This window comes from Puma concolor, chromosome A1, assembly GCF_028749965.1.
Source record: "Puma concolor isolate L17-30 chromosome A1, mPumCon1.1.hap2, whole genome shotgun sequence".
In the NCBI taxonomy this organism is placed as follows: domain Eukaryota; kingdom Metazoa; phylum Chordata; class Mammalia; order Carnivora; family Felidae; genus Puma; species Puma concolor.
The window spans coordinates 33,820,531-33,847,061 of record NC_141667.1 but is presented as its reverse complement, the minus strand read 5'-3'; the positions used below and the strand labels follow the sequence as shown (position 1 = coordinate 33,847,061).

General features: G+C 38.8%; 1 protein-coding gene across 2 annotated transcripts in view; it reads left to right on the top strand.

Moving 5' to 3' along the window:
- Positions 1 to 22,648, top strand: part of PLCXD3 (phosphatidylinositol specific phospholipase C X domain containing 3) — a 166,199-nt gene extending 143,551 nt beyond the window's left edge. For both annotated transcript variants that reach the window (XM_025924801.2, XM_086677941.1), the window contains exon 3: positions 21,989 to 22,648. In XM_025924801.2, the coding sequence (XP_025780586.1) occupies positions 21,989 to 22,142 (154 nt within the window). In that variant the 3' untranslated portion in view covers positions 22,143 to 22,648. The remainder of the gene's footprint in view (positions 1 to 21,988) is intronic.
- The last annotated feature ends 3,883 nt before the right edge of the window (positions 22,649 to 26,531 follow it).

Here is a 26,531-nt window from a genome sequence, read left to right as displayed (position 1 = left end):
CTGCTTCAGATCCTGTGTCTCCCTCTCCCTGCCTCTCTCCCTCTCGCACTGTTTTTCTCTCTCTCTCTCAAAAATAAACATTTTTTTAAAAAGTCACTCTTCTTCCTTACCAAGCACTCATGGATCAACTGAAGGTCTTGATCTCTTCCAATGCCTTTTTCTTACTGGTCCTGCATTTTAGGGACTGCAGAGCATCTAATGTGTTCACCATCACCTCTTGTCCAATGCTGTTTGGATATAAAACAAAACAAAAACAAAACCCCTAATAATTTGCTCTATTTCTAAGTCATCATTTGATGTAATGGTAATGGAATTTCTGGAAAAAAATCTGTTTCAAAGTTGGAAGACCTTTTGTCATTTTATTTGCAAAAGCCACTTTATTTTGTTACTTAACTAGTTAAGTTAGACAAGTAGATATTGGCATTGCAAAAGAACACCAAGAATGCCTGGATATTTTTTTTTCCAGTTTCCCATACCGACTCAAAATTCTGTTCTCATTTTTCTGACATTAAATATAAAGATACAAAACATTAGTTCCTGACAGGATTTCTCAGCTATACGTGATTGCTTCTTTTTGTCTTCCCACCTATATTTTAAGATAATGCTGTGCTGGGGTCCATTTGGAACCTCTGTTAGACTATAATATCACACAAATAGTCATGCCTTTTTTTTTTAAATAGCATCCAGACAGCTGCTCCTCTAACTCATTTTGGAAATGAGGCTAATACCTTACAAAGCCAAAAACACTTTACATAGAGAATCCTCTTAAGTCTTAAATAATCATTTGTAAAAAAGTGTTTGTTTCTCCAAATACCGAAGAAAGCTACTGGAGAGCATCTCTAAAAAATCTCTCCATCTTTCCTTGGAGGAAATGGTTGGAGCAACAATGCCTTGGAGGAGCAATGACAGGATATCCAGCATCCCTGAAAGAGTGGTGGTGTTAACAGAGATGCTGGTGTCACCATCAGGAGAGTGGGGGAAGCAAAGGGAAAGAGTGGTAAAGCCAGCAACTTTCATTGTCTTATGGATTGGTTAGCCCTTTGGGGGACCATGGTGGGTTTTTTTCCTCTCTGTCTTTTCTTTCTTGCCCCTGTTTGGTGATGCTTTGAGTAATAGTTGCCCCCACCTGATGTAGTATTAGAACAGGGAACACCTAGGGAATCTGCAAGTCAGGGCAAACTTGTCAGAAGATAGAGAAGCTGAAGGCCAACAGGAGTTTGAGTGGTTTCACATGTCCCCTGCTAATATCCATCATAATCAGGAACACCTCTAAGATGATAATTGCCACATATGGCCCTGAGATGCAGACACAGGTACAATGAGCTCCCTGCCTTTAGGACCTCAAAGTCCAATGAGAAAGGTGGGCATAGCAATAAATTGTCATAGTGCAGTATGATACACCACTAATATAAGTATGAACAACATGATGTAAGAGTTCGGAGAAGAAATCTGGCATTTTGCCTTTGAGTGAAAGGTTGCTAAAGACCTATGAAACTGATCTAGTAAGTACCAGAATAGACCAGTTCTACTGGATAGTGAGTTTTGCCAATAATGGACCAGAGATCATTTAAATAAGTAAAGAGGGGTTTTTCGTGTGTTTTTTGTTGTTGGTTTTTTGTTCACTTGTTTGTTTGTTACTGTAGTGAGGTCTCTATTGGAGGTCCTAAACTGTCCATTTATTAAACAAGGAGATTCACTATGCACCTATTAGAAAGGCTAAAGTCCAAAACACTGACAACACCAAATGCCCCACCCAATGTGGAGTGACAAGAATTCTCATTCTTTCTGGGTGGGAATGCAAAATAAAACAGCTATTTTGGAAGACAGTTTGACAATTTCTTACAAAGCTAAACCTAGTCTTACCATATGATCCAGCAACCTCACTCCTACGTCTTTATTAAAATGAGTTGAAATCTTACGTCCACACAAAAGCCTGCACATGGATGTTTATAGCAGCTTTATTCATAATTGCCAAAACTTGGCAGGAACTAAGATGTTCTTCAATAGGTGTATGGATAAACAAACCATGATACATCCATACAAGGGAACATTATTCAGTGTTATAAAGAAATGGGGCATGAGAAAGCATGGAGGAAACTTAAATGCATATTGGTAGATGAAAAAACTCAGCTGAAAACGTTCTGGTAAAGGAAAACGTTCTGGTAAAGGAGACAGTTGGATGCTGGTGATGGTTGCACAGCAATATGAACGTATTTAATGACCACTGAACTGTACACTTAAAAATGGTTACAAATGTAAATTTTATGGTATGCATATTTACACACACACACACACACTATAGGGACAGTAAAAGACCAGTGTTCTCCAAGGGTTTAGGGGAAGGGAGGGTGGGTTGAATAGGTGGAGCACAGCATTTTTAAGGCAGTGAAACTATGGCACTGTAATGGTGGATTTGGGACATCATACATTCTTCAAAACCCACGAACTCTACAGCACAAAGAATGAATCCTGTTGTAAACAGTGGACTTTAGTTAATCATGTGTCAATACTGGCTCATCAGTTGGAACAAATGTACCACACTCAGGCAAGATGTTAGTAAGACAAGAATCTGTATATTCACGGAGGTAGGAGAGAGTGTATATATAGGAGCTCTCTGTACTTTCTGTGTACTTTTTTTGTAAACTTAAAACTTCCCTTAAAAATAGAGTCTGTTAAAAATATCCATTTGGATAAGGCCAAATAAGTATGTGGCAAAAACTCAAAACATGGTTGGCCATGAGTTAATGTCAGTTTTGATTTGAGCAAAAGAATACAAATCTGTAAAAGTTAGTGGCATTAAATCTGAAAATTTACATATGCACACACACATACATGCATGTACACTCATGCACACAATTTAGGGGAAAAGATGATACATAATAAGTAATTGGAAACTTACCAAGATATTTAGTTGTATGCATTAGCTATATTTTTTCTCTCACCAGTGGCTTGAGCTAAATGACAGATTGTGTTCAGAAAACAATTGTTACTTCATGAATATTCTCATTCTCTAGCCTCTCTTGTCACATTGCTATTTCAGTTATTGCCTTAGTGCATCAAAGTAGATAACATTAGATAAACCACACCCAGAGTGGCATGGATGAGAGGGAAGCACTCTGGACAGGATGTTAGCATAATGGGATTCCAATTTCAGCTCTGCCACCGAGTGAAGACAATACAAGGACAAGCTATTCACCCTTCCTCATGTAGTTTCTACATCTATCCAGTAAGAGGGTTGGGCTACATACTCTGAACTCCATTCTTGCTCTCAAGTTCTTTTGTTTTGTCTGGTTAAATATAGCCAAGACAGGGGCGCCTGGGGTTAAGCGGCTGACTTCGGCTCAGGTCATGATCTCATGGTCCATGAGTTCGAGCCCCACGTCGGGCTCTGTGCTGACAGCTCAGAGCCTGGAGCCTGCTTCTGTCTGTGTCTCCCTCTCTCTCTGCCCCTCCCCCATTCGTGCTCTGTCTCTCTCTGCCTTTCAAAAACGAATAAATGTTAAAAAAAATTAAAAAAAAATAGCCAAAACAAATTTGGAGAATCTCAAAGAAAACCCAAATCTGCAAAGATAATTTCATTTTGAAACACATCTAATGTTGACTTACATCATCAATTACTATTTGGACTTTCAAAAAGAAAATATTCAAGTTGCTATCCTGATTACCCTGACTGGGTCAGAGTCACCCTCTTACATGCTCTTATAGAACTATTCAACTTCCTTACATATCTCTCACCACAGTTTGTAATTACAGTATTATTTGTATGATCATCTTGTTAATGCCACGTGCGCGCGCGCGCGCACACACACACACACACACACACACACACACATAACACTGAATTGTGAGCTATGTGAGAGCAAGGAATGAATTGGTTTTATTCACTTCCCAGTGCTTAGAGCCCAGAGTAAGTGGGAAATGCATATGTACTGAATCAATCAATAAATGAATCAATGAATGATTCAATATATTAGTTGAGTGCAACAGCAATATAACTTTAATTTTATGAAGTAAAAGAATTATGATATTTAAAACATGATTTAGTCTGCACAAATTAGGAAGCTTTCCCTAAATGATACCAAACATAGATTGCAGAGTTGAGCTGAAAGTTTTTCAACAGAAACTTAGGAATTTTAATTTTTAGTAATCAGTGGTAATTTCTTTTACATAAATGATCTTCTGTTAATTAATATAAGCCACAGGCATTAGCTGCATTTATGGACTTCTTATCTAAAATAATTTCTAGGCAAATTAATGAATTAAAATAAAGTTATAAGAGCAAATTAATCGGAACTATGCTGAACATAAAACTTATAACAAAGATAACTATTTCTTTATGTGGCATAATGGAAATAGATCTTTCCTTTAGATGCAAATATTTCTTTGCTTGATGATTTGATTATTTGGAAATGTAAAAAGTCCTACCTTTTATTTGAATAAGAGCTGAAGAAACCTGAAACTTTAATTATTGAGTCTACTCCTTCTAAAAATAAGTGGCATTTCTAGATGTTTGACTTAGTGCTTAGTCTTTTGGTCAAATACGTCAATAAAACATTGGATGGACTACCTTTTGCCTTCTTCTATCCTATATTCATGGAGATGACTTTAAATGCCAGCTTAATGCTTTCCTTTATGTCCAATTCATTATTCATGTTTTAGAAGCCCATCTGAAATCATTCCTTTTAAACATGCCCATTAATTCAGAACATCAACTTAGAAAGATTATTTCTTCAGTCCAAGATAATGGTTTTTTTGGTGAATGGAGAATCATACATGCCATTTAAAACTTAGAGCTAATATAAGATGGTGAAAATGCAATATAGTTTGTTGTTACTTATCTGAAATTGACATAGATGCCTGAGGTGTAAGGCAGATTTTTTCTTTTCAAACAAATGAATCATCCAATTCAGTTTAATCAAGTAAATAACATAATTCATGGAAATATTTGCCCTGTGTGTAGCAAATATATGCTGAGGCTTTAGGGGAAAATGTTTTAATATGACTTAACACTGAAAAACATTTTCATTAAGATCAGAAACATGTCAGAATCCACTATTAGTTGATGCCATTCTTTATTTTCTCACGTTCAATTATTTTGGATTTTTATTTTAATATTCTCAGTCTAGACATGTGTTACGGTTTTAAATTATTTCAATCCAGTGTTCAGGATGGAGATACACACTGAGTTTAGTGATTTTTGTGGCAGTCCAACATGGAACCACCTACCGGAGTTAGACATTTTAACTTCAGAACTAAATCGACCATTTATTTTCGCCAAAATAAAGGTACTTACTTTGCATATAAACAAAGTTAATCTTCCTTTTGCCTTACTGTAATTCACTTTCAAAATATTCATTGGATATTTACAGATATTTTATTTTGAGTTTGGATTGTTTTTCTGTTTATAGAAAACATTTTTGAAGCAAAACAAAGTAGATTTCAAGTAAACATAAAATCTGCAGATTAAGTAATAAAAGATTGTCACTCCATTTGAAGGAAAAAATGTGCTTTTAATATCTGTAGTCCGATTTCCCTCATCATTGTGGTGCATTAAGTGGTCTCCATGTACCTGGAAGCCAGATCAATCGGTGAGGATTCAGGGCAGGAAAGGCAGTGCTACGTGGGTTTAACTCTGGATCCTACAGCTACTGCGAAGTTGGAGCAGCTTTGACAGCACAGGTGTGTTGACTTTGATGAGTTAATTATCATTAAGCTTTTACATGCTTCTGATGAAAAAACAATCTATACTCACACTACTCACGTTCAGGTAAGTACAGATCTTTGAAGCTGCCAATTCTCCACTTTTGAGAACATGCAGAGTTCTAGGACCCATCTAGATATCCATCATTATTTTTACTTTTATCCAGATACTGTCTTCAGATAAATGCAAAAAAACAAAACAAAACAAAAGAAGCACCACTGTTTATGTGTCTCTGTATGTGAAGCAACAATTTCAACTTACTGAAATAACTAAGTACGTTACAAAATCTTACATATTTCAGTTTGGTAATGAATCAGCTCCTTTCCTATTAGTTTGTGTTTACTTTTATGCTGCCCTTGTGAGTTTTGCTTCTGTTTTGAAAGTTTTCTACAACCGTTGCTGTTGACTTGATATATTAAACAGAAATAGAGAATGAGATGTTGAAGCTGATAATTGAATATCGACATAAAATTTACGAAGCATTGTAGGCATCTTATTTTTAGGTTCAGTAAGGCATATTTCGTGAGTCTTCATGTTAATCATCAAACTGCATTGTGACTCCAGCTCTTTGGGGCTCAGCCTTTCTGTACCATTGTTAAGGAGATTGGTGGACAAAATCAATAACATCTAACTACTGCATGAATGTTGAAATTAGGGCCATTTCCTGAGTATATGTTCAGGTTTTCTGGTTTAAACTAGAAACTTGAAGGTCTCATCTTTATATACTCTACAGAGTTCATTCAACACCTAGAATGATGCCTCCATTACCTAGCACAGTGCCTGATGCAGTAGCATTTGGTCTAAAAGGATTGAATGAAAACTATGGCATCACTAGCCAGAAGAATCCAAGAGTGCAATACTCTGAGTTTATGTTTCCATGGCTTGATCAATTAGAAGATATGTTGATTACCCTGTGGGGCACAGTGCACTCAAAATCACATCTGCTTGCCACTGTGCTCATTTCCAAAAGGGAAAGATACTGGCTACCAAGATTTATTTTTGAATAGATAGATAAGACATGGATTCATCAGACTTCAACCCCTATAATGAAGTCTCATTTATTATAATGATTAGAGCAAAGCTTTCTTGTGGATGGTGGAAAGCCCAACTGAGAGAGGGCTGTGGACTTGTATTTAAGTAAGAAAGCATGGCTAAAAATGGGCACCTTTGCAACCCAGTTGAGTTGTTTGGTCGTAAAACAGTAAGCTAGAATCTCAGTTTATCACCACTAGGTACCTATATAGGTACATAGTAACTAGAAGACTCCCTCTTCATTTTAGATTCAAGTTATTTGAGATTAGAAACATGGAGGAGGGTCTAAGAAATCCAAAAAGAGTGATATAAACTTTCTGCCTCCTTTAAAACCTCCAATAAGGTAAGAAGAATGATTCCTAGTCAAAGCAGGTTGGGTGAACAAAGATTGAAAACCCAACAGCAAGCCAACCCATTTATAAGTGAAAAGTTCGGCTGAGGGCAAGGAGGGTTTTCAGTTTACATAATTCGAAGTAATTCACTTAAGTGGAAAAACTTAAATTTGTAGGGCTCTTGGCAATTTTCAAAGGTATTTACAGTCATGATTGTATCTGAGCCTTCCCCATAACTCTGAGATAGAGTGATATACTTTCACCCTGCACACTGCACAGAGTCAATCATTTGCAGACATGGCTCAAGTAGTCAGTCTTCATTTCGAGAAATACTTTTTCATGGAAAGGAAGCTGGCCATTTTGGACATTAACATAGCAGTGGAGAAATGTGATAGTGATGGCATGGCCTTCCTCAGGTTGCCTGTTAGTGGTAGAGCCAGGTTCAGAATCAAGGACTCATAATTCTCAAGTCATTTTTACTGATTTTGTTTTCTACTCAATTCCACTAGATATGATAGTGTGAAGTAAATAAGAAAGTTTACTAAATTTTACTAAGAAAAGTAAATCAGCATTATGGACCTTCTTTATTTGTCATCAGAAATAGTAGCAAAGAGTGTTTAAAAATGGCAAGTATTTTATCAGCAATGTTTTTCATATTTATTGTAAATACTGTACTTCAGTAGGATATTAGGAAAGGTTTCTGTTTGTTTTTTAAGTGCCAATCCCTTTTTTATCCCCTAAAATGGAATGGAATACCAGGAATAAGACGTGTTATAAAATACATTTTCTGTTATTTGTAGCTAAGAACGCCACACATCTGAAGATATTTTCAAATGATTTCTACTTAATGACTTCCACTGGGACGGAAGTTCCTAATAAAATTATTCTTTGGGTTCTTTCCTGCTGATTTGATCTTTTAGTTGAAAATTATTCATTAATTCTTTCACTTGAAAATAGCACTGTCCCTGTGCAACAGTTCCCTCTCAGACGATTCCACCTTAAAGAAAGTTCTTCCCTGGCCGTGTGTCTCCTAGGGGCAGGGCTGGTAAAACTGATGAACAGCTGGCCCACAAGTCATCAAAGACAATGCCCATCATTAGTGCTGCTGTCTGATTCGCCACCAACTTCTCCTTGTAAGTTCCTTTTCAAATTTGAACTTGGATTGTTTGAAAGAAAAGTTTTCAATCTGTAGTGGTGAAGGGATATACGGGATTTTTATAATTGTACTTCTTGTCTAGAACAGAGAAACTAAGGACACCTAGCATTCAACTTTTGGTTAATTGATAGATCAGTTAATTGATATGTCAGTGATATATAAAATATATTTTGTTGTCTCTAGGGAGGTTTTGATATTTTAATATGTTAGTTATTTAATTTCATAGTATCATGTCATGTGTTTTCAAGGACACTGTGTGTGGTCAAGTTCAAAATTCAGTTGTAAGCAAATACTCCGATATAAGGCAGATTGTGGTGCACACTGGTCACTTCATTCCCTAAAAGAAACTGTTTCTTCATTATTCCACAGAAGTGCTGCTGTTGGAAGGACCCAGGAGAGAGCATCTGTATAAAAACATGCAGTTGTAGGAGTGACTCAATAGAATTTTGGAAGTTAATTGAGATTCCAGAAAACATACACACACACACACACACACACACACACACACACACACACCCAGACCCTCTTTTCTGAATTTTCAACAACTCTTCACATCACTAGCATCAGGCTCCTGTCACCTCTCTACGCCAGTGTCTTTCCTTCTATTCCAGCTTGAATCAGTTCTATAATAACGTTTAAAGTCTTACCCCTGCAGACTCCCCTCAGATAACCCAGGACTGTTCTGTCACGAGGAAGCATTTTATTTCACCTTTTTTTTGGTGGGGGGGGGGGGCGGACATTTTTATAGCATTATAAATTAACGTAAAGGAGGATTTTAGTGAGGGAAAAAGTGTAGCAATTGTTCTTTTAGGATCACATTTCAAACCCTCCCCTAAAATTTAACCAGACACTGTTGGTAATAATGCTCATCTTTCATATAGCACATTCTATGTTCATTGACTCTTAGAATCAATAGCTAGTTAATTAATGACTTAATTAAAGCTAGAGTGAGCACCAGCCCTAAGGAAGGGCAGCATCGTCACTGTGTCATCTTGCCATGCCCTGCTTCTCAATTTGCTAAGTGCAGACTCAATTTGCTAAGTGCAGGCAGATAGTTCACATGGCCAAATATTTGCATGCCTATGTGATTCCAAATTTTGAAAAAGTATATCATTTCAAATTTCTCTGTATATGTACAGGTTTTTCTGATGTTGATATCTTAACTCTAAAACAACCCAGAGGAGACTTACCTGGATGGCTAACATCCCCTGACAAGGTTATTGCTACTGCCAGCTGGAGCTACCTCTGAGAAGCCCAAAACTTCCATTTCTCCTCTGCTCCTACTCCTTAGTCTCCAGCAGCTATCCAGCCTCACACCATTCTTGAGGGCTTTTCTACAGTTCTGGGAGGATCTCAGCTCCTACATGCTGTATATCTTCCTTGGCGGCAGCGGAAAGATTGCCTGAGCTAAAGAGGGAGAAGAATGTGTAAGGTAGCAAGCTTGTGTTGACTTTTCTATAAGCAGAGCTCCTGCCCCTGCACTAGCATTGCTGAATAATACCTTCCCGCTTCCTTCAGAAGCTGTTAATTCCAGAGAAAAGGTGATGATGCAAACATCTCGGAAGCATTACTAGAGAAACAGTCAAAATAATCTTTGACCATACTAAGAGAACAATAGTACCCAGAATGAGGGTAGAAATACTCTGTTATACTCTACACCCAAGTTGGAAAATTGCATTATTTTCCAGGTACCTCTTTTGGAGGAAGTATCAACAAAGTGGAGTGTCCAGAAGAGATTGACAAATACAATAAGAATGTTCCAAACTGGGGGCGCCTGGGAAGCTCAGTTGGTTAAGCACTCAGCTCTTGATTTCAGGTCAGGTCATGATCTCATGGGATCAATCCAGGCGTTGGGCCCTGCACTGACAGTGTGGAGCCTGCTTTGTACTCTCTCTTTCCTTCTCTCTCTGACCCTCCTTTGCTTATGCTTTCTCTCTCCCTCTCTCAAAATAAATAAATAAACTTTAAAAAAAAGACTGTTCTAAACTAAATTATATAAGGGAAAGAAATAGAACGTCTAAGATGGAGAAGGGGAGATACAGATGGTGGGGTAAGAGAGTCCCAGTTATTTTCAAATATTTAAATGAATATCATGTGGAAGAGGAAGAGATTTGTTCTGGATTAACCTAAGAAAGACTAGTGGGTAGTCAGAAAGAACCTTCTAATAGTGGGAGTAGTCCAAAGATGTCTGACTCAGGAGGCTATGAGAATTTCAAGTCCCCAAAACATATGGCAGAGTTGAGCCCTTGAAAATGAGGCTGTACTGCAATAATTCCAGAACAGTGTTACTTTAGAACATTTGATCCACTGCATGTCCATTGGTGATTTATAGGAAGAAATAAAAAGGGTGCATATATGCATGTTGGTAGTTGTGGGACTGTCTTTGGGTCAAATAAGTTTGAAAACAGGAAAATAAATTTTAACTTATGTAAATAACATTTCAATGGTTTTAAAATGATAATATGTTTAATATGCTATTATGTGTATTGTGCACATCAAAGAGGCTTCAACATTAGCTATACGTTTTTGACCAAAGAAATATTTATTTGTCTTAGGAATATCTTTCAATATCTCACGAAGCATTGTTCTATGGAACTCAGTTTAAAAACCATTTTAATAGAGAAGGTGGTCACTGTTTATATCTTAAGGACTTAATACCCTCTGTCAGTTTTCTAAATATGGCAAGGAGAAAATCTATAAGAAAGAAAGAGAATGCATTAACAAATTATATACATATATGGCACCTCCATGGTTCAGCAATATTTGCTTTATATTATTAAGTTTCTAGGAATTTTCCATGTTGTCAAAGAATGCTGAAGTGGATAATTTAAAAAGTGTCAGATAACATGATATCCCAAAGATACAACAAGCAGATAACACAATGGAAAACACTCTTCTCATACTAATTGACCTAAACTTTTGCATTCTTGTGGTACTATGAAAAGACTCTGTAAGATCACTGTCAGGAGGAAGTTATAGAATTAATAGCGTAATGGATATTATTCTCTTGCAGAACGGATGACGAATCATTCCTCTCCTCCTTGCACCTGTGGTTGTCACGGATTAAGGAGCAAAGGCCAAAGAAATCACCCCTGATAATTATGCATGATGACATGGGCCCACAGACACATGAACACATTAGCAGTTGGGATATTATGATCAAATTACATTCTGTGTGTGTTTGTTCTACCTGTTAGCATTTTCTGTAAGGAAGGTGAAATTTCTGAATTTGGCTTTTTAAAAAATTGAACATCTGATTTGGATGCTAAAGCACATTCATCTTTGAAAGAATGTGTCAGGGACATGGAGTTACACAGCGTACTTTACACAAAAGTCTGTGCTGATGTAATAAATACCTACCCCCCTCCCCAGCTTCTGCTGAGCAATTTGGATTGAAAAAATCTTCCATTAGAGTGACCATGACAAACATTTTCTTTAGAAGTAGGTTTGGATTTTCTGAGCCTGATATATTATTCATGGCATAATGGCATAGAGGAAAATTCTAACAGATGATTAAAGGAAGATTGTGTGGTGAGAGTTTCTAAGTAGTCTAATTTTGGTTGCCTTTCTGCTTTGCCAGAGGAAGTAGAGGTACCCATGTGAGTCTGCACCGTGCATGGCACTAAACATAAATGCAGTTTTCCTCTGGCGATCTCCTCCCACCTGCCCTCCAAAAACAAACAAACAACCCTCAAACTAGCCTAAGACCAACGCAAACAACCCTCAAACTAGCCTAAGACCGACGCTGTTTGCATTTTGGAAATGGAAATGTGGTTTCAATTTCTCCATCTCACTGAGTTTGCCAAAGGCCACTCTTGATTCCTACTTTGGTTGAAAGAGAAAATCTACTGGTCACAGAATTCCTGGCCATCTAAATTGGAGACTTGTAGGTTGGGTTTCCCAAGAAATGCACTCTGAGGTGCTGAGATCTGTATGCAGAAGTTTTGTTCTGGAGCTCCCTTGGGATCCATGCCTATGGCAGAGTGGAGGAGACAGGATAAGGTGGAGAGAGGAGCTGGGCTGGGCTGCAGTCTCAACAAAGGCCTCAGCCAAGCCCACAGAAGCTCTGGACTGGGATGAATCTTCAAAATTGTCCCACTTTGAGGCAGGTGCCTCTATATACTCCTCCCCAATGTCAGTCATTAGACTCAGGCTGTCCTCAGAGAGGGTATGTCACCTTGAGTGAGGTGGCTTTCTTTGCCTGAGGGCAGTTCTTGGACAGAAACTCAGCTCAGAGGTGGCCACCAACAACACTCAGCCACTGGGAGAATGAGCCATCCCAGTCTGGAAGGATGGATGTGAGCGCTCTTCATGGCAGTCACTATGCATTTTATACGTAAAGTAACTTTTTCCATCACTTGCCTTAAGGTAACCTAAAACTAGGAAAAATGAAAAATTCAAGGTAGCTAACATTTATTCGTTGTCTAACGTGTCCTGGGCACTTTAAGCGTTAGCGAACGGTAAAAATGGAAGAGGAGCTAATATTTATGGAGTTCTGATCTTTCAGGCATTATGCTAAATTTTATATACATGTCATTCCATTGAATCTTCACGTTCATTCTCTCTTTTTATTCTGTTTCAAGAGTGAGGAAGATAAAGCTAGAAGAGTTGAAGTGACTTGCCTCAAGTAACACAAGTATAGATGAGAGTGCAGGGTGTGAATTCAGAGTCTGCTCCAAAGTCTTCACTCTTCACCTCTATGCTGTACCACCTATCTATATTATATTGTTTTAGTTTATTCTTGCAAAAACACTATGAGGCATGTACCATTATATGCCCAACTTACAATGGAGAAACTTCACATTGGGGAGGTTCCATAACCTTCCTTGAGGTCACATTTCATTAGTAACTCAGATAAGGCTCTGTCTGATTCTAAAGATTTTGCTTTTTCCACTGCCCCTATATCGATTGTTGGCAGTCCATTAAAACTCGATAAATACTCACTTAACTTATGAGTCCTTAGAGAGTAGTTTTTATTTAGCCTCACGAATTTATAAGAGTCCATGGAATGTTTCCATTGGAATTAAAGTGTGTGTCAAGAAAGAGGCCAGCAGCTAGTTCATGAGGCCAGAGGAAGCTTTGGGGACATCTCCATTTGCTTCCATGCAAGGCTATTAGAGCAATTAAGCAATGTCTTATTTGCAGCAGTTCAGGCAATTCCAGAATTAGTTCCATAATTAAGGCAAAGACCATGTCTGATCCATATCTGTATCTGTCCCAACAACTGCCACATGGTAAGTACTCCGTAAACATTTGTTGACAGTACAAGGGACTACATGAATCTGATGGAGACCAGTGGTTACCAGGATTTCACCTTCAAGGACCTTTTACCACATTTTCCCCTCAGAGAGCCTGTCTTCTCTTAATAAATGTTTACTTGATAAGTAATAACTTATCTCCCCATTGTTAAAATTAAATGCATACAGAATTCCACTAGAACTGCCAATAAACAATAGGTACTCAACACTAAAACTGAATTAATACCATGATCCTGCCAGCAGTAAAGAAAAGTGGCATTTCAGTTAACGTGTGGGACGACAGTTCATGGGTGACTGATTTCTGTGGTGGCTTACATTACAACCTCTGATTATCCCCCCAAGCAGGGAATCATTGAGAGCCAAGGGATCAACCTGGAGAGTCCTTGAGATGTTTGTTCCCAGCGAAATCAGAAATGTCAAATTTGCTTTCAGGGTCCGTTCAACTGTGGCTCTTTTGTAGCCAATGTAAATCTTTCCGAAGAGCAGAAAGGCAGGACAGATGCCCACAGATAGAAACTGTACTGAATGAAGTCAATTGCTTCTGAACTTTGAGTACCTGAACATTGCCCCGAGTGAGGGGCTATCTGGTGTGGAGGAATAAACTGAGGTGAAAACCCCTGACCCCGCACAGAGGTGTTCATAATCGTGAGCTGCTACCCTTGAATGAAACCCGTTGTGTGCCTCCTGGCAATCTAAATCTCAACATCCGGAAGGGTCTCTGTGTTTAGAATTTGCAATGCTTTATTGCTTGCTTGCTCCCTTAAAAAATTAGCAGACCAGAGAGTCCCTGCTCAGTGGGAAGCTGACACCTCACCCTCTGTTCTCCGAGCAGGGTTACGGCTTATGCTGCAACATTGGCTGGGAGCAAATGATGAGCCTGCAGACACAGGACATTTTATGAGCTCTAAACACCATTCTTCTTGTAGTTTCTATGATCTTGTTTTAATTGAAAATGAATTTTTAACAGTTTTGTTCCACGCCACAATAAGAAGCTCCTGTTGCCAGCATCAAAGGAAAGGAATGGCGTCCTTTGCTTTGATTTGACTGCATTGCTTTTTGCTAAACAAACGCAAAAATAAACTAAACAACCTGTCCGGCATGGGAAGGAGGTGAGATAGCTTTCATGTACTCGTGGGGACTTGGAATGTATCCCTTTGAAAACTTAAAGCCACTAGTAAGGGTAATGATGAAGGCAGGTCCGTCCCCTGCCTGATGTGCCTCGTGTGACAGCAGCTCTTATGTCCTTATCCCATGCCCCCCAAAACATGTCTTCTTTCATGGTTGTGCTGAGTCACATTTAAACCACCCTGTCCCGAGAGACACCCGGGTGGTTCAGTCGATTAGGCATCTGACTTCAGTTCAGGTCATGATCTCATGGTTCATGAGTTCTAGCCCCACGTCAGGTTCTGTGCTGTCAGCACAGAGCCCAGAGTCTGCTTAGGATTCTGTATCTCCCTCTCTCTCTGTTCCTTCCCTGCTCGCACTCTGTCTGTATCTTTCTCAAAAATAAATATTAAAAAAAAATTGAGCAACTCTGGACCTTACATTTGAATCGTACCCTCATAGATATCATCACTTTGTGTGTGGGTGCGTCTACCTCCGAGTGCTATTATTTCTAATTTTACAATTAGGGGAATTTGGGATACAGAGGGTTTGCATAATTTATGCAAGATTATAAATAAAACACATTACTATAGTCGGGACCAGAACTGAAGTTTCTCTCTTTTTTTTTTTTTAAATTTTTTTTTTTCAACGTTTTTTATTTATTTTTGGGACAGAGAGAAACAGAGCATGAACGGGGGAGGGGCAGAGAGAGAGGGAGACACAGCATCGGAAACAGGCTCCAGGCTCAGAGCCATCAGCCCAGAGCCTGACGCGGGGCTCGAACTCACGGACCGCGAGATCGTGACCTGGCTGAAGTCGGACGCTTAACCGACTGCGCCACCCAGGCGCCCCTGAAGTTTCTCTCTTAATACCAACCCAGGTTTTGCTTTCCTGTTATTTGTTATTGTTTTGTTTTTTTTTCTTTGTAACAAATCTCTTTCCCCTACTAGACTGTATGTGCCGGGAGAGCAAGGACTGTGTCTGTTTCTGACCCCCACTGTGTTCTCAGCACACCGTAAGAGGTGCTTCATAAATATTTGTTGAACAGATGTCTTTATGAAGCTACAAATGGAGTTTTAAGCAGAGAATCTAGAAAAGTCAAGGAGAGAGGGCTTTCGTCCTTTCACTGCCAGAGAGGGGAAAATTCAGACCAGCTATGTGTGTAGTCATGCCTTTAATTATTTTCTGTTTTACACCTAATGGCTGCAGTAATTTAGTTCTGCAAGTATGTAGCGTAGGTCATAGGAAGGCACGGGAAGGCTTTACTCTCCTACTTAGGAAATCTCAAGTCCTCTAAAATCTCTAGAGTTGTTTGTGAGGGCATTTGTCTTATAGGTAATTCATGACTTCATTCTTCCTCTGTGTGCAATTCTAGGGGAAAAGGATTTTTTGAAAAATGAGCTATTTTCATCAGGCATAAATCAGATATGCAGCTTCCTGAACAGAAACAGGTTTAGCAAGGAATGATAAGCCTTGTATTTTAGGAAGTTATGATTTATGAGATAACCCATCTGTCTACCTGAGGTTATTTTTAAGCTTCTTTCAGGGTTTAAACCTACAGATGCAAAAGCCCTGCCTTTTATCACTGTATCCTTTGGTGAATAAAACACCAACCTTTTACGCAAGGGCTTCTCTTTATTTTGTCTTTCTTTTCTTTACCTTTTCAAGTGAAATTTCTAAGCTTTCAGAAACAGCCAGACTGACAGGAAATCACATTTTAAAATATGTCGGACTTGATTTTAATTAATTGGTCCTGGGTGACTCAGTTGCTCATGGAAAGAAAGACCTGTGATCGTAATTTTAAACTTTGCTGACAACAAAAATCCATATCTCAGGAGAGGCTGGGTCTGGGACAGGCAGTAATGAGGCCCTGACATTTTCATTTGTAATCTTTATCCCCAAGGCCATCAGAGAGTTCTGTAAAAATTAATGAAATGAATTTGGAGATCCTATTTCATTCAATAAAAGAAACATGTCATTGTTTAATTAAATACATTCAAATAAAATTCACTGAAAGATGCAAGTATTTTATTATCTACAATCATTCATTCATAACTGCAAAAAACCCACAGTTTCGAGAAGTTAGAGAAGTAACATATATAAGATGCATTTGTGGTAAAAGTATTATGTGTATACACACACACACTTGAATATAAATTTGACATGGATTCCTAGTATATCTAAATCTAATTAAATGATAAGTAATTAGAATTAATCATGAACACTAATATGAAATTGATAGTAAATGAATCTGATTAAGTTTAATTCTGATATACTTTATTCTTATAAAGATAATGGTCACTAGTATCATTATTATTACACAGACTCTCCCAACACTGTATGTGTAAGGCAGGGAAAATCATTGTACAAATTGGTCAAGTTAATTTAAAACACACACACACACTTTCGTTCAACAAAATAGCGTGAATTCACAAACTGAAATCTGTGGCAGTAGCCACAGTGAGGAAAACCGAGCAGACTTTTCACGAATTATGTTACTGCATACATCTCTATTCCCAAAGTAATTTAAAAACATAAAACCTGTTCATTTACTCAGTAAATGTTTATTGAGCACTTAGTCTATGCCAGGCACTACCATAAGCATTGGGGATACATCAGTGGGAAAACAAACAGTCCTCCTCCTCAAAGCGATTGCACTCTAGTCAGGGAGACAGATATTGATCAAATACATAAATATAATTACAATTCTGACTAGCATTTTGAAGCCGTGACATTTAAACTATCACCTGAAAGATGAGTGAGGTGGCCAAGTAAAGGGGCATAAAAGAGAAGACATTCTAATAAAAAACAGGCAAACAACAAAACAGCAGCTACAAAGTTCCCTGAGCAAACTCAGGCTGGTCCAGAAGCAAGACTGAGGATGTGGCTAGAATCCAACCAGGGGAAGAGTGACCGGAGATGCAAGTGGAGAAGCCGCTAGTGGTAGTTGTTTCATAGGCCAGTTAAGGATTTTTACCTTTGTGCTCAGAGCACAAAGAAGTGATTGAAGCATCCTAAGTAGGAGATTGACATGAATTAATAAGTCAAGGTCAGCACACTGAGGGTTGCTGAACTCAGTACTTTCAACTCTTGTCTTTTCCTTTAAATCTTTTCAGAACCGATTCTCAAAGCCAACGCTTCAGAAGACCTCTGGCCGCCATTTCTCTCCCCTCTTGTTGTTCCTTGGAGGGAGGTTATCCGGACTCCCGCAGATGTGCCTGTTTCTGCCCTAAGAAGCCTGCAATCTGTTTGAAGATGCCTTTCCTCGGGAGAGCTCCACAGTCCAGAGAAGGGCTTTGAGGCTTCCTTTGGTTCTGAAACTGCTTGCTCTTTTGCCAACTTAATTAGCATCTGTAGTGGGACAAGCATACTCAGATGTCTGCCACAACCGTGTGCCTAGAAACAAAGCCCTTCCCAGGACATTTCCCTAAAACCCTCATCACCAGTCTTGCCCTTATAGCACCAGGACCTCTCTCCTCCTTTCTGTCTTTGATTGGGTTTATGGACGTTGGAAAGAAATCCCACAGGCTCATTTTTCCATTACGACTGTATTATGGCTAGGTGGCTGTCAGAATTTCCTGCTGCCTTCCTTCCTGGAGATTCTGGAGACTGGAGCAGGGCATCGCACAGGCCGTCCCTCAGTGGATATTCGAGACAGTACCACTGACAAAGAGCTAGACACTCATCTTAGCACTTTATATGCGCAACTCTAATCCTTGCCCATCTCTGGACAGACCCTAGGCTTATGCATGTACTTTCCCTTCTCTTGAAATGCCTTCCTTCTTTATCTAATGAGTCACGACCAAGTTCAGATGCCACCTGTTTTGTGATCTATTCCTTAAATTCTTCTTTAATTTCTCCTAAGTGACATAAATTATTTCATCTAATATGCTCCCATGGAATCCTATGCCCCTGATCATTGTACCATATTATATTGTTACAGTTGGTTCGCATCCATTTTGCTTGTTAGACTTTGTGACATCTGAGACCAAGATTTCTAGTTCAACATTTAAGTTCCACAAGTGTGGGGGTTTTTTTCCTTTTAGGTTTCAGGTATTGTGGTAGGTACAGGCAGTATACTGGTGACTATGATACGATTTTTGTTTTTTGAAAAGTGTGCAGGCACTGAAAGAAAAAGGCATGGAAATGAATTATCTCAATGCCCTGTGCAATGCATAGTCACAGAACTATGTTTAAAGGATATAAAGCATAAAGAAAGGAAAGGGTTCTTCACCCAGACTTAAGTGGGAGGGATCAAGATAATGGCTGAGCCAAATCTTAAAGGGCAAATAGAAATTAGTTAAACCAAGAAGAGGTACTGAAGAAGGAATGGTATTTCATAGAAAGGTAAGGCCTGAAAAAATGCTGAGGGCATGATGAAACCACAGGGTGTGGTTAGGGAAAGATACAAGCCTCTCAGTATTGCTGGAGAACAAATTAGCACGTAGGAAGTAATAACAGACGAGGCCAAAGAGGGGTGTGTGTGGTGGATGGTGTGAGAGAAGTGTAGACAAATTCATCTACACTGCTGAAGAGCTAGGTGTATCTTGTAGGTGAGAGAAGAGTTTGTGGTTGTTTTTGTAGAGAAATAATGAAAAGAGATTGTCCCGGTTGTAGTGTAGAAAAAGCACAGAAAGGCTGTGGGGACAAGGCTATGGCAGCATTTCTCTGAGAGAGATGAAGTTTTGAACTTCAGGGTGTTTCTAGGGAGCTGCAGTTAGAACCTTCTTCTCCAGAGGTGTGCAGTACATCTTTATTGAATGAATGAATGATTTAAAAAACTACAGTTTAACCAGCTTATACCATGAAAATTGTTATACTGGGACAATATTTTATTAGCACCAGAGTAGGTCACTCTATCCAACACTAAATATAATCAAAACTTGGTAATTAGCTGTACATCTTGCATTGTCAATATCAATATTGCGCCCAAAGGGGCAAACCTTGGTTCTCGGGAGGGCAAAAGCAAAATCAACTCTTTTTGTGTATAAAACACAGATATATAATCAGTATATCAACACAGTCTATCATGGAGCAGGAGAGTGAGTAGGAAAAACTATTTGTAAAGGCTCCATAGGGGGGCCATCATGAAAATGGGTTAAGAAATGCCATTCTAAATAATTATAACTTCAGTAGCATTCGCTGGTTTTAATACAGTATATTGAGTCTTTTTGTTTAATATAATTCTACTTAAAACTGTCTGAGTACTTGAGATCCAACCTGGCATTATTACTTGTTTTGTCTTTGGTAACATATTGTCTTTAGGAAAGTATATCTGAACAGAAAAATAGAAGTATTCCCACAACTCAGAGAAATGGCATTTTAAATCTAAAACTCTTTTTTTTTTTCACCTGAGGCCTACACGCTATTCCAAAAGGATGTTTCATCGATCCTCAGAGCAATCTATTTTATAGGAAACAGAGCAGAGCACTTTCACAATCTCCTAACATCTCCCTATGGGGATGATAATGAGTTGCTAAATTCAGGCCCAGGGATTTTAATCTTTGAGTGGTAGAAGGCATCTGAAGACCTGTTTCTGTGGTGGTCATAGTTCTAAGATGGGAATTAATTGCTGTGACCTTGAACTTCAAGCAATCTAGTGAACCAGCACACAGTTAAGGTCAATACATAATGAGCACTGGCCTCAGGGTCATCCTATTCATGCCACCTCCCACCTCCCAATTCCTCCCAGGAAATGCCCCAGTTCGGATAACTTTTTCCACAGAGTGTCCACCTTTTCTAAAATGCCAAGACGATTCTGCATTCACAACAGAGAGTTATCTTCTGCTCTGGCAAGTCCAGAAGAAAAAGTAATGGAATTCAAACCCGAGTGGCTGCACACACATAGCAAAGGCATCTGCCTTTCTAATCAACTTGAACACACTTGTGTCTGTACTTAGGGATCCAGATTTTTCATTGTAAGGTACAATTATCTTCTGAAACTGTTGCTGTGAAGACCAAATTTCTCTACCTGCCAGTCTATTCTATGAAGGCATTTAGATCCATGTCATGCTCGTTTAGAAGCAATTGGATCCTCCCCTATCTGTGTCCAATGGGAAAATGTATATGCTGAAAAACATGGATCAGAATTTTTAAGTTATTATCCACCAGATTAAGGTAGTCCAAGGCAGTCGACCCAGTGTTGCCTGGGATAGTGGAGTTTGCTTAGACCAGATATGCTTTCTGAGATCTGGAGAAATGGGTGTCTATTCCATTCCATACTTCTGCTTCATAAACCGAAAGGGGCACGGCTTCCTTTTTGCCCTGATTTTCATAATTACATGCTCCTGATTTTCCTTCTACCTCTATACCCACTTCTCTTTTTCTTTTCTTGAATCAAGTTTTCTGCTTAACCCTCACATGATCTTCAGATTCCCTCTTCTCTTCTCCTTCTGCAAAATCAGGTAATCTTATCCACTCTTGTAGCTCTAACTCTTCTATGATGGCTCTTAACAGCACTTTGTGTCCTGAATATCAGATCTTTTTCCAAGTAGACACGCTACCCCTTTAGGGCCATGGTGGTAACTGAAATGCTTTCCCTAGATATTCACATGACTAACTCCCTTGTCTCCTTTAACTTTGCACAAACATCCCCTTATCCATGAGGCCTATAACCCACCCTATTTTAAGTTGTAATCTATACCACCCCTCTCTACCTGCACATTCCTAATCCTTTTTTGTCTCCATTTTTATAGCTCTTATTCCCTCCTATCAAATGACATAACTTATTTAGGATTGTTATTTATTGTTTGTCCCTCTTTATTGGAATGTAAGCTCCTCACAGGTGAATATTTTTATCTTCTTGGTTCATTCAAGTTTTCCAAGGGCCTCCAGTGGTATCTGGAATATAATAGGTGATCATTAACTGCTTAAAGGATGAGCCCTGATTGTATTACGTTAAAATGTTTTTCTGTATCTACCTTCCCACCAGCAAATCGTGCACTCTTTGGATGCAGAGGTTTTTTCTGTTGTATCTATTTACAGTGTCTGGCACATTTTCTGAAAATAACAAGCTCATCATAAATGTTTGTTAGGTGTACGTAGTCATCTCTGACCTCACCACGCATGCCTTTGCAGGGTTTGAAATCACACCATGCCAAACTAGAATACGCGTGCAAAAATGTATTCTCAGTGGAAAAACTGCCCTATAAACTCTCACAGCAACTGAGATCTCCAAAGAGGAAAAGTCCAATATGGACCGCTCTAGTGAATGTTTCTCCTGCAAAGTCCCTTCAGAGGTTAAAAATCTACCATTGTCCATTTGGCTTTTTTTTTTTTCTATTCTGTGTCTATAATTGGGACATTTATTTTAATAAGTTAGAAAACTAAAGTTAAGCCTGGGTATTGTAAGCTTGAAAAATAGTATCTTGCCTCCTGTGACTTCTCTTTTTCTTTCCTTTCTCAGAGCTCTTCCTGCCATGATGCAGTGGGTCCGCACACAGAAGCCAGGAGAGAGTGGCATCAATATTGTCACTGCTGATTTTGTAGAACTTGGGGATTTCATCAGCACTGTCATAAAGCTCAACTATGTCTTTGATGAGGGAGAAGCCAACACTTGATAGTACCATTTGGAGCATCCACGAGTAAGATAGAGAAGACTCATTGTATTAGGCATATTATCTATAAACACTCTGATCTTCCTATTCCACTGAGTCTCTGAGGGGATTAGGCTGGTAGTGGGTGGGAAAAGGGGGAATCCATTTCTTCAGTGATGATTATCATACTCTGCATTACTATAAATATTTCATTTCCCATTTGATGAGCAAAATCTGCTACTAGTGTTAGGGATAAAAAAAGACCAGTGAATTTTGTTTTTCAGAATTAGTCTTTGTAATGTATAACTCATGAGTGTTTACTTGATTGCGTTTCCGATTTCAGCCTAGGGCTCCTACACTGTTTCCACTAACTGAACCTTTCCGCTCCCTCTTTCGCTCGCTCTTTTTAATCAGCTGCCATATGGGACTCAAAACAATTGAATGCCCAACGTAATGTGTATTACATCGTTGTACTGAAATTTGTTTTTGTGAAGACTTGGTATAATATAATATTCTATAGTTGTCTGCAATTGGTCGATCATTGCTAACTTCTGGTCATAGAAAATATGCATCAAATCAGTTTCCCTGCATCAGTAATATGGGAGGCCATAATCAGTAATTTTTGTGTTATATGAATATAACAGTGTTTCACAGTGTTTCTATTTAAGGCAGCTATAAATATAGAGTAAAAACTTTTTTGAAAGAATGATTAGTGCCAACCGTGTAGTGAAAAATGGAGGAGGGAGAAGAGATGGATGCCATTTTAATTCAGGAATCTCTTAAGTAATATTGCCCTGCAAATCCTCAGTAAGTAAAAAATTATGACAGATGTGTTAAAATCAGGAAGCTCTGAAAAGAACTCTTACAAAATCTCCCCTATTAATTCTCTTGATTAAAAAAAAGGAAGGAAAATGAAGAAGAAAGAAATGAAACATTGTGCAAACTTTCCTACCAAATTGGCATCTCTGAACATGTAATTCTAAATCTCAAATTTTGAGGAACGTATTTCGAGCAGCTTCAGTTCAAATTTTTACTCGAAGTTGAGGAAAGTTGAGAAAAGAGGAAGGGTTGCAGAAAGAATTAAAAAGTTTTTGAAACCATGTATAGCGTAAAATCTTAAAGATCCATAAAATGTTTTTAGGAGATGCTTAAATACATGGGGTGTGGGCAGACACAGTGAAAATTAACACTGACTCATCACTTCTGGGTTCTGTCCTACCCCAGAATCGAGCCTGGGGCAGAGGCAAAAGTTTCACAGAACCTTTCTGTGTCTCAACTTTTGATATAGTCCACATCTACAGAGAAGGAAAATGATAAATCCGCTTTGAGCCTTGCTCCCTCCTTGGTGTCTTTGTGATATTTGACAACTCTAAAATATTCTAAAAGAGCACGATAACCCTTACCGGTGTGCCTCACAGGAATACTGTGAGGCATTTCTAAAAATCTATAAATTGCTGAAATTCTTATAATTATGAATTGTTTTAACTTCGTGTTTAGAAATAATTGCACCTCAAGAGTTTCCCGGGGAAATGCGTTCCACGCAAAGTAGGACCATAGGAAAATAGAAAAATGAAAGCATGTCTGCAGTTTTTAATTAATTTAAACATAGGACACATAGGTTTGATCTCTTACACCTAGGTAAGGGGGTTGATCCCAAGATTGTGTCAAGATTTTTTTTTTTTAATTTTTTTTTCAACGTTTATTTATTTTTGGGACAGAGAGAGACAGAGCATGAACGGGGGAGGGGCAGAGAGAGAGGGAGACACAGAATCGGAAACAGGCTCCAGGCTCTGAGCCATCAGCCCAGAGCCTGACGCGGGGCTCGAACTCATGGACCGCGAGATCGTGACCTGGCTGAAGTCGGACGCTCAACCGACTGCGCCACCCAGGCACCCCAAGATTTTGAGTAATTAAGAGCTAGTTCTAAGGTTATAAATACTCACTGTCAGAAAATAGTATTTTTTAGCAGCTGCAGGGAGGAAAGAGAAAATTTTCACCCTGAAGAGAATGTTTATGAAGAATGTGTAGTTGTGCTTGGGAGAGCTGCACAGCATGCAGACGTGCAACACTTCCACATTCCAGTTGTGTGTCTGTCGTGCCACCCCCAGTATGCCGACACGTACCCACTCCTGCCGGCAGACAGATACAAATGCACACAGACACACGCAGACACGGGTATAATCACAGTTCTCATTTTCCAGGGAAAATATTGGAAATATTTAATCACTTAATTTTGAGACTGAAACCCTTAGCAAGGTATGAAAAGAGTGGTTAAGACCTTTGAACGTAGAGTAGCTGATTATCTTCAAATATTTTTGTAAAAATATTCTGGCTTGGGACTTAATTATTCACAAATATAGTTTTCTTTCCACCTTCCCTCCTCTTGCAGTTTATTGTCTTTCTATCTCTTTCACCTGCTCTTAATGTGCAGTTGAATATGAATCCTTTTTAAAGGATTATGGATTATTGAAATTTACATCCTGTCAATTTGCTTTGTGAGCAGATCTTCTCTCTGACAATTCATTATTCATCCCTCGGGAGGATCTTTAGCCAAACACACTTGCAATGACACAAGGATTTAACTTATAAATATGACAGAAAACAAATCTTTCAACATATTAATGAGGAATGAATAAAATATAGGGGTAACTATGTTGTATTTTCTTGAACTTAGATGCTTTCTTATAATGTTTGCTTAGAATTAGCTTTGCCATATTTGTCATTTGGGTGCTGGAAAAAACAAACATGCTGAAGCATTAGACTAATTGTGCAGGTTTTTTTTTTTTTTTTTTTTTTTACTGGAGAAAGCTTTTTATTGCTATTAATGATATGCACGAAGAAACCTTGTTGGACAAAAGGTACTTTCAAGTCAATGTTATGGTTTCCATGTGGACATACAGTCCCCATGTAGCAGGCACCAAGAATAAACGGACTTGCCTTCATTTCTAAAGGCGGGAGCAGGTCAAAGTGGACCATGGGTCCTCCAGCTAGAGGGAGAGTCACCAGGAGGGAGTCCTTGGAAAGGGGAACAGAGAGAAGGTGCCTTGGTCTTCTGCCTACTGGCTCTGCCCTGAGGCGGATGTAGGGAGCAGGCTGTGGGCCTTAAATAGAGTGGGGGTGAGGACTAGTATTATGCCATCAGAGCTTAGCCTCAGCCTCTGATCCTTTGTCTTCGCAGGGCATTGTCTTTCCAGAGAGCCAGGAGCACAAGGGCTACAAATAGGCTCCAGGATGTAGGCGGTATATCTTGGTGCACTTTTTGTTTGGCTTTTTCTTAAAACTTTATGTCACAAGTCCTACAAGGCAAAAACAGAAACAAAATCCAACCACTACCCAATCTGCAGCAGGAAATCAAAGGAGGGGGTGGGATGAGGGAAGATAGGCAAAGAATATCATTTTTTTCGTTTGCTTTCCTGTCTGTAATTTTGAAGGACCGAAATGGCGAATACTTTGCCATTATCATTTATGTCTCCCTTATTACCACACATTCATAGAGTGCAGAGAATGAGGAGGCATCTTTGAAAAGCCTTAGGATATTTTGTATGATGACCTCAATAGTCACTTTCAGCCATACTGGGAAAACTCACTTTTCATAGAGCACCACCCAGCAGTGAATGTACTAGAGCATTAAGTGTTTGGCATGTATGTGCCTGTGTGTGTACATGCATAGAAACACACACACACACACACATACACACACACGGGATGCACATCTCACACGCATTATTCAAGTTACAACTGCACTCTCTAATCACCCAACCTGATTCTATCACCATCTTAACTCTTAAAATCAGTATTTCCTTATGTTAATGGGCATAAACATAACTCAGATATTTACATATTCAAGAGGAGAAAAAAATCACTAGAAAACCAGTGAAAAATGAGACCATCATAAGAAATGATGAGCAGTGATAGTCTAAATACATTGTCAATTACGCTTCAAGCTGGAGAATTGAAGATGGACTTGAATCAAAGTTACAAACATCTTGACTTGAAGCTGTTTTCAGTTCTTTAAGGTCCTAACATGTTTTAGCCAGAGTTACCTGTTCAGGTTCTCCCCTGTTAGCATTCCAGACTGGAAAGTTGGAGGTCTCAGGAAATGCATGTTCTTGTGAGTTTCCAGTTCTATAGTTCTACAGATGCGATGATGCAACCTCCTAACCTTTGGTTGCTCATCCAAATGAGAGTTTCATAGGTAGAGTGCTTGACTTTTGAATCACTAACAGAAAATAATGCACAGTGTCCCTCAGGATATGCTAAACAAGGTTTTTACAAGTATTTTATTTGACAGCATTTTAGTCTTTTCGACTAGATTACAGTGACACAATGGTGTAGAGGCTATATTTGCCATAACTTATTGGTGGCTCCTGTGTTATATACAGTTTTAAATAATGCTCTAAATTGTTTGTTTTC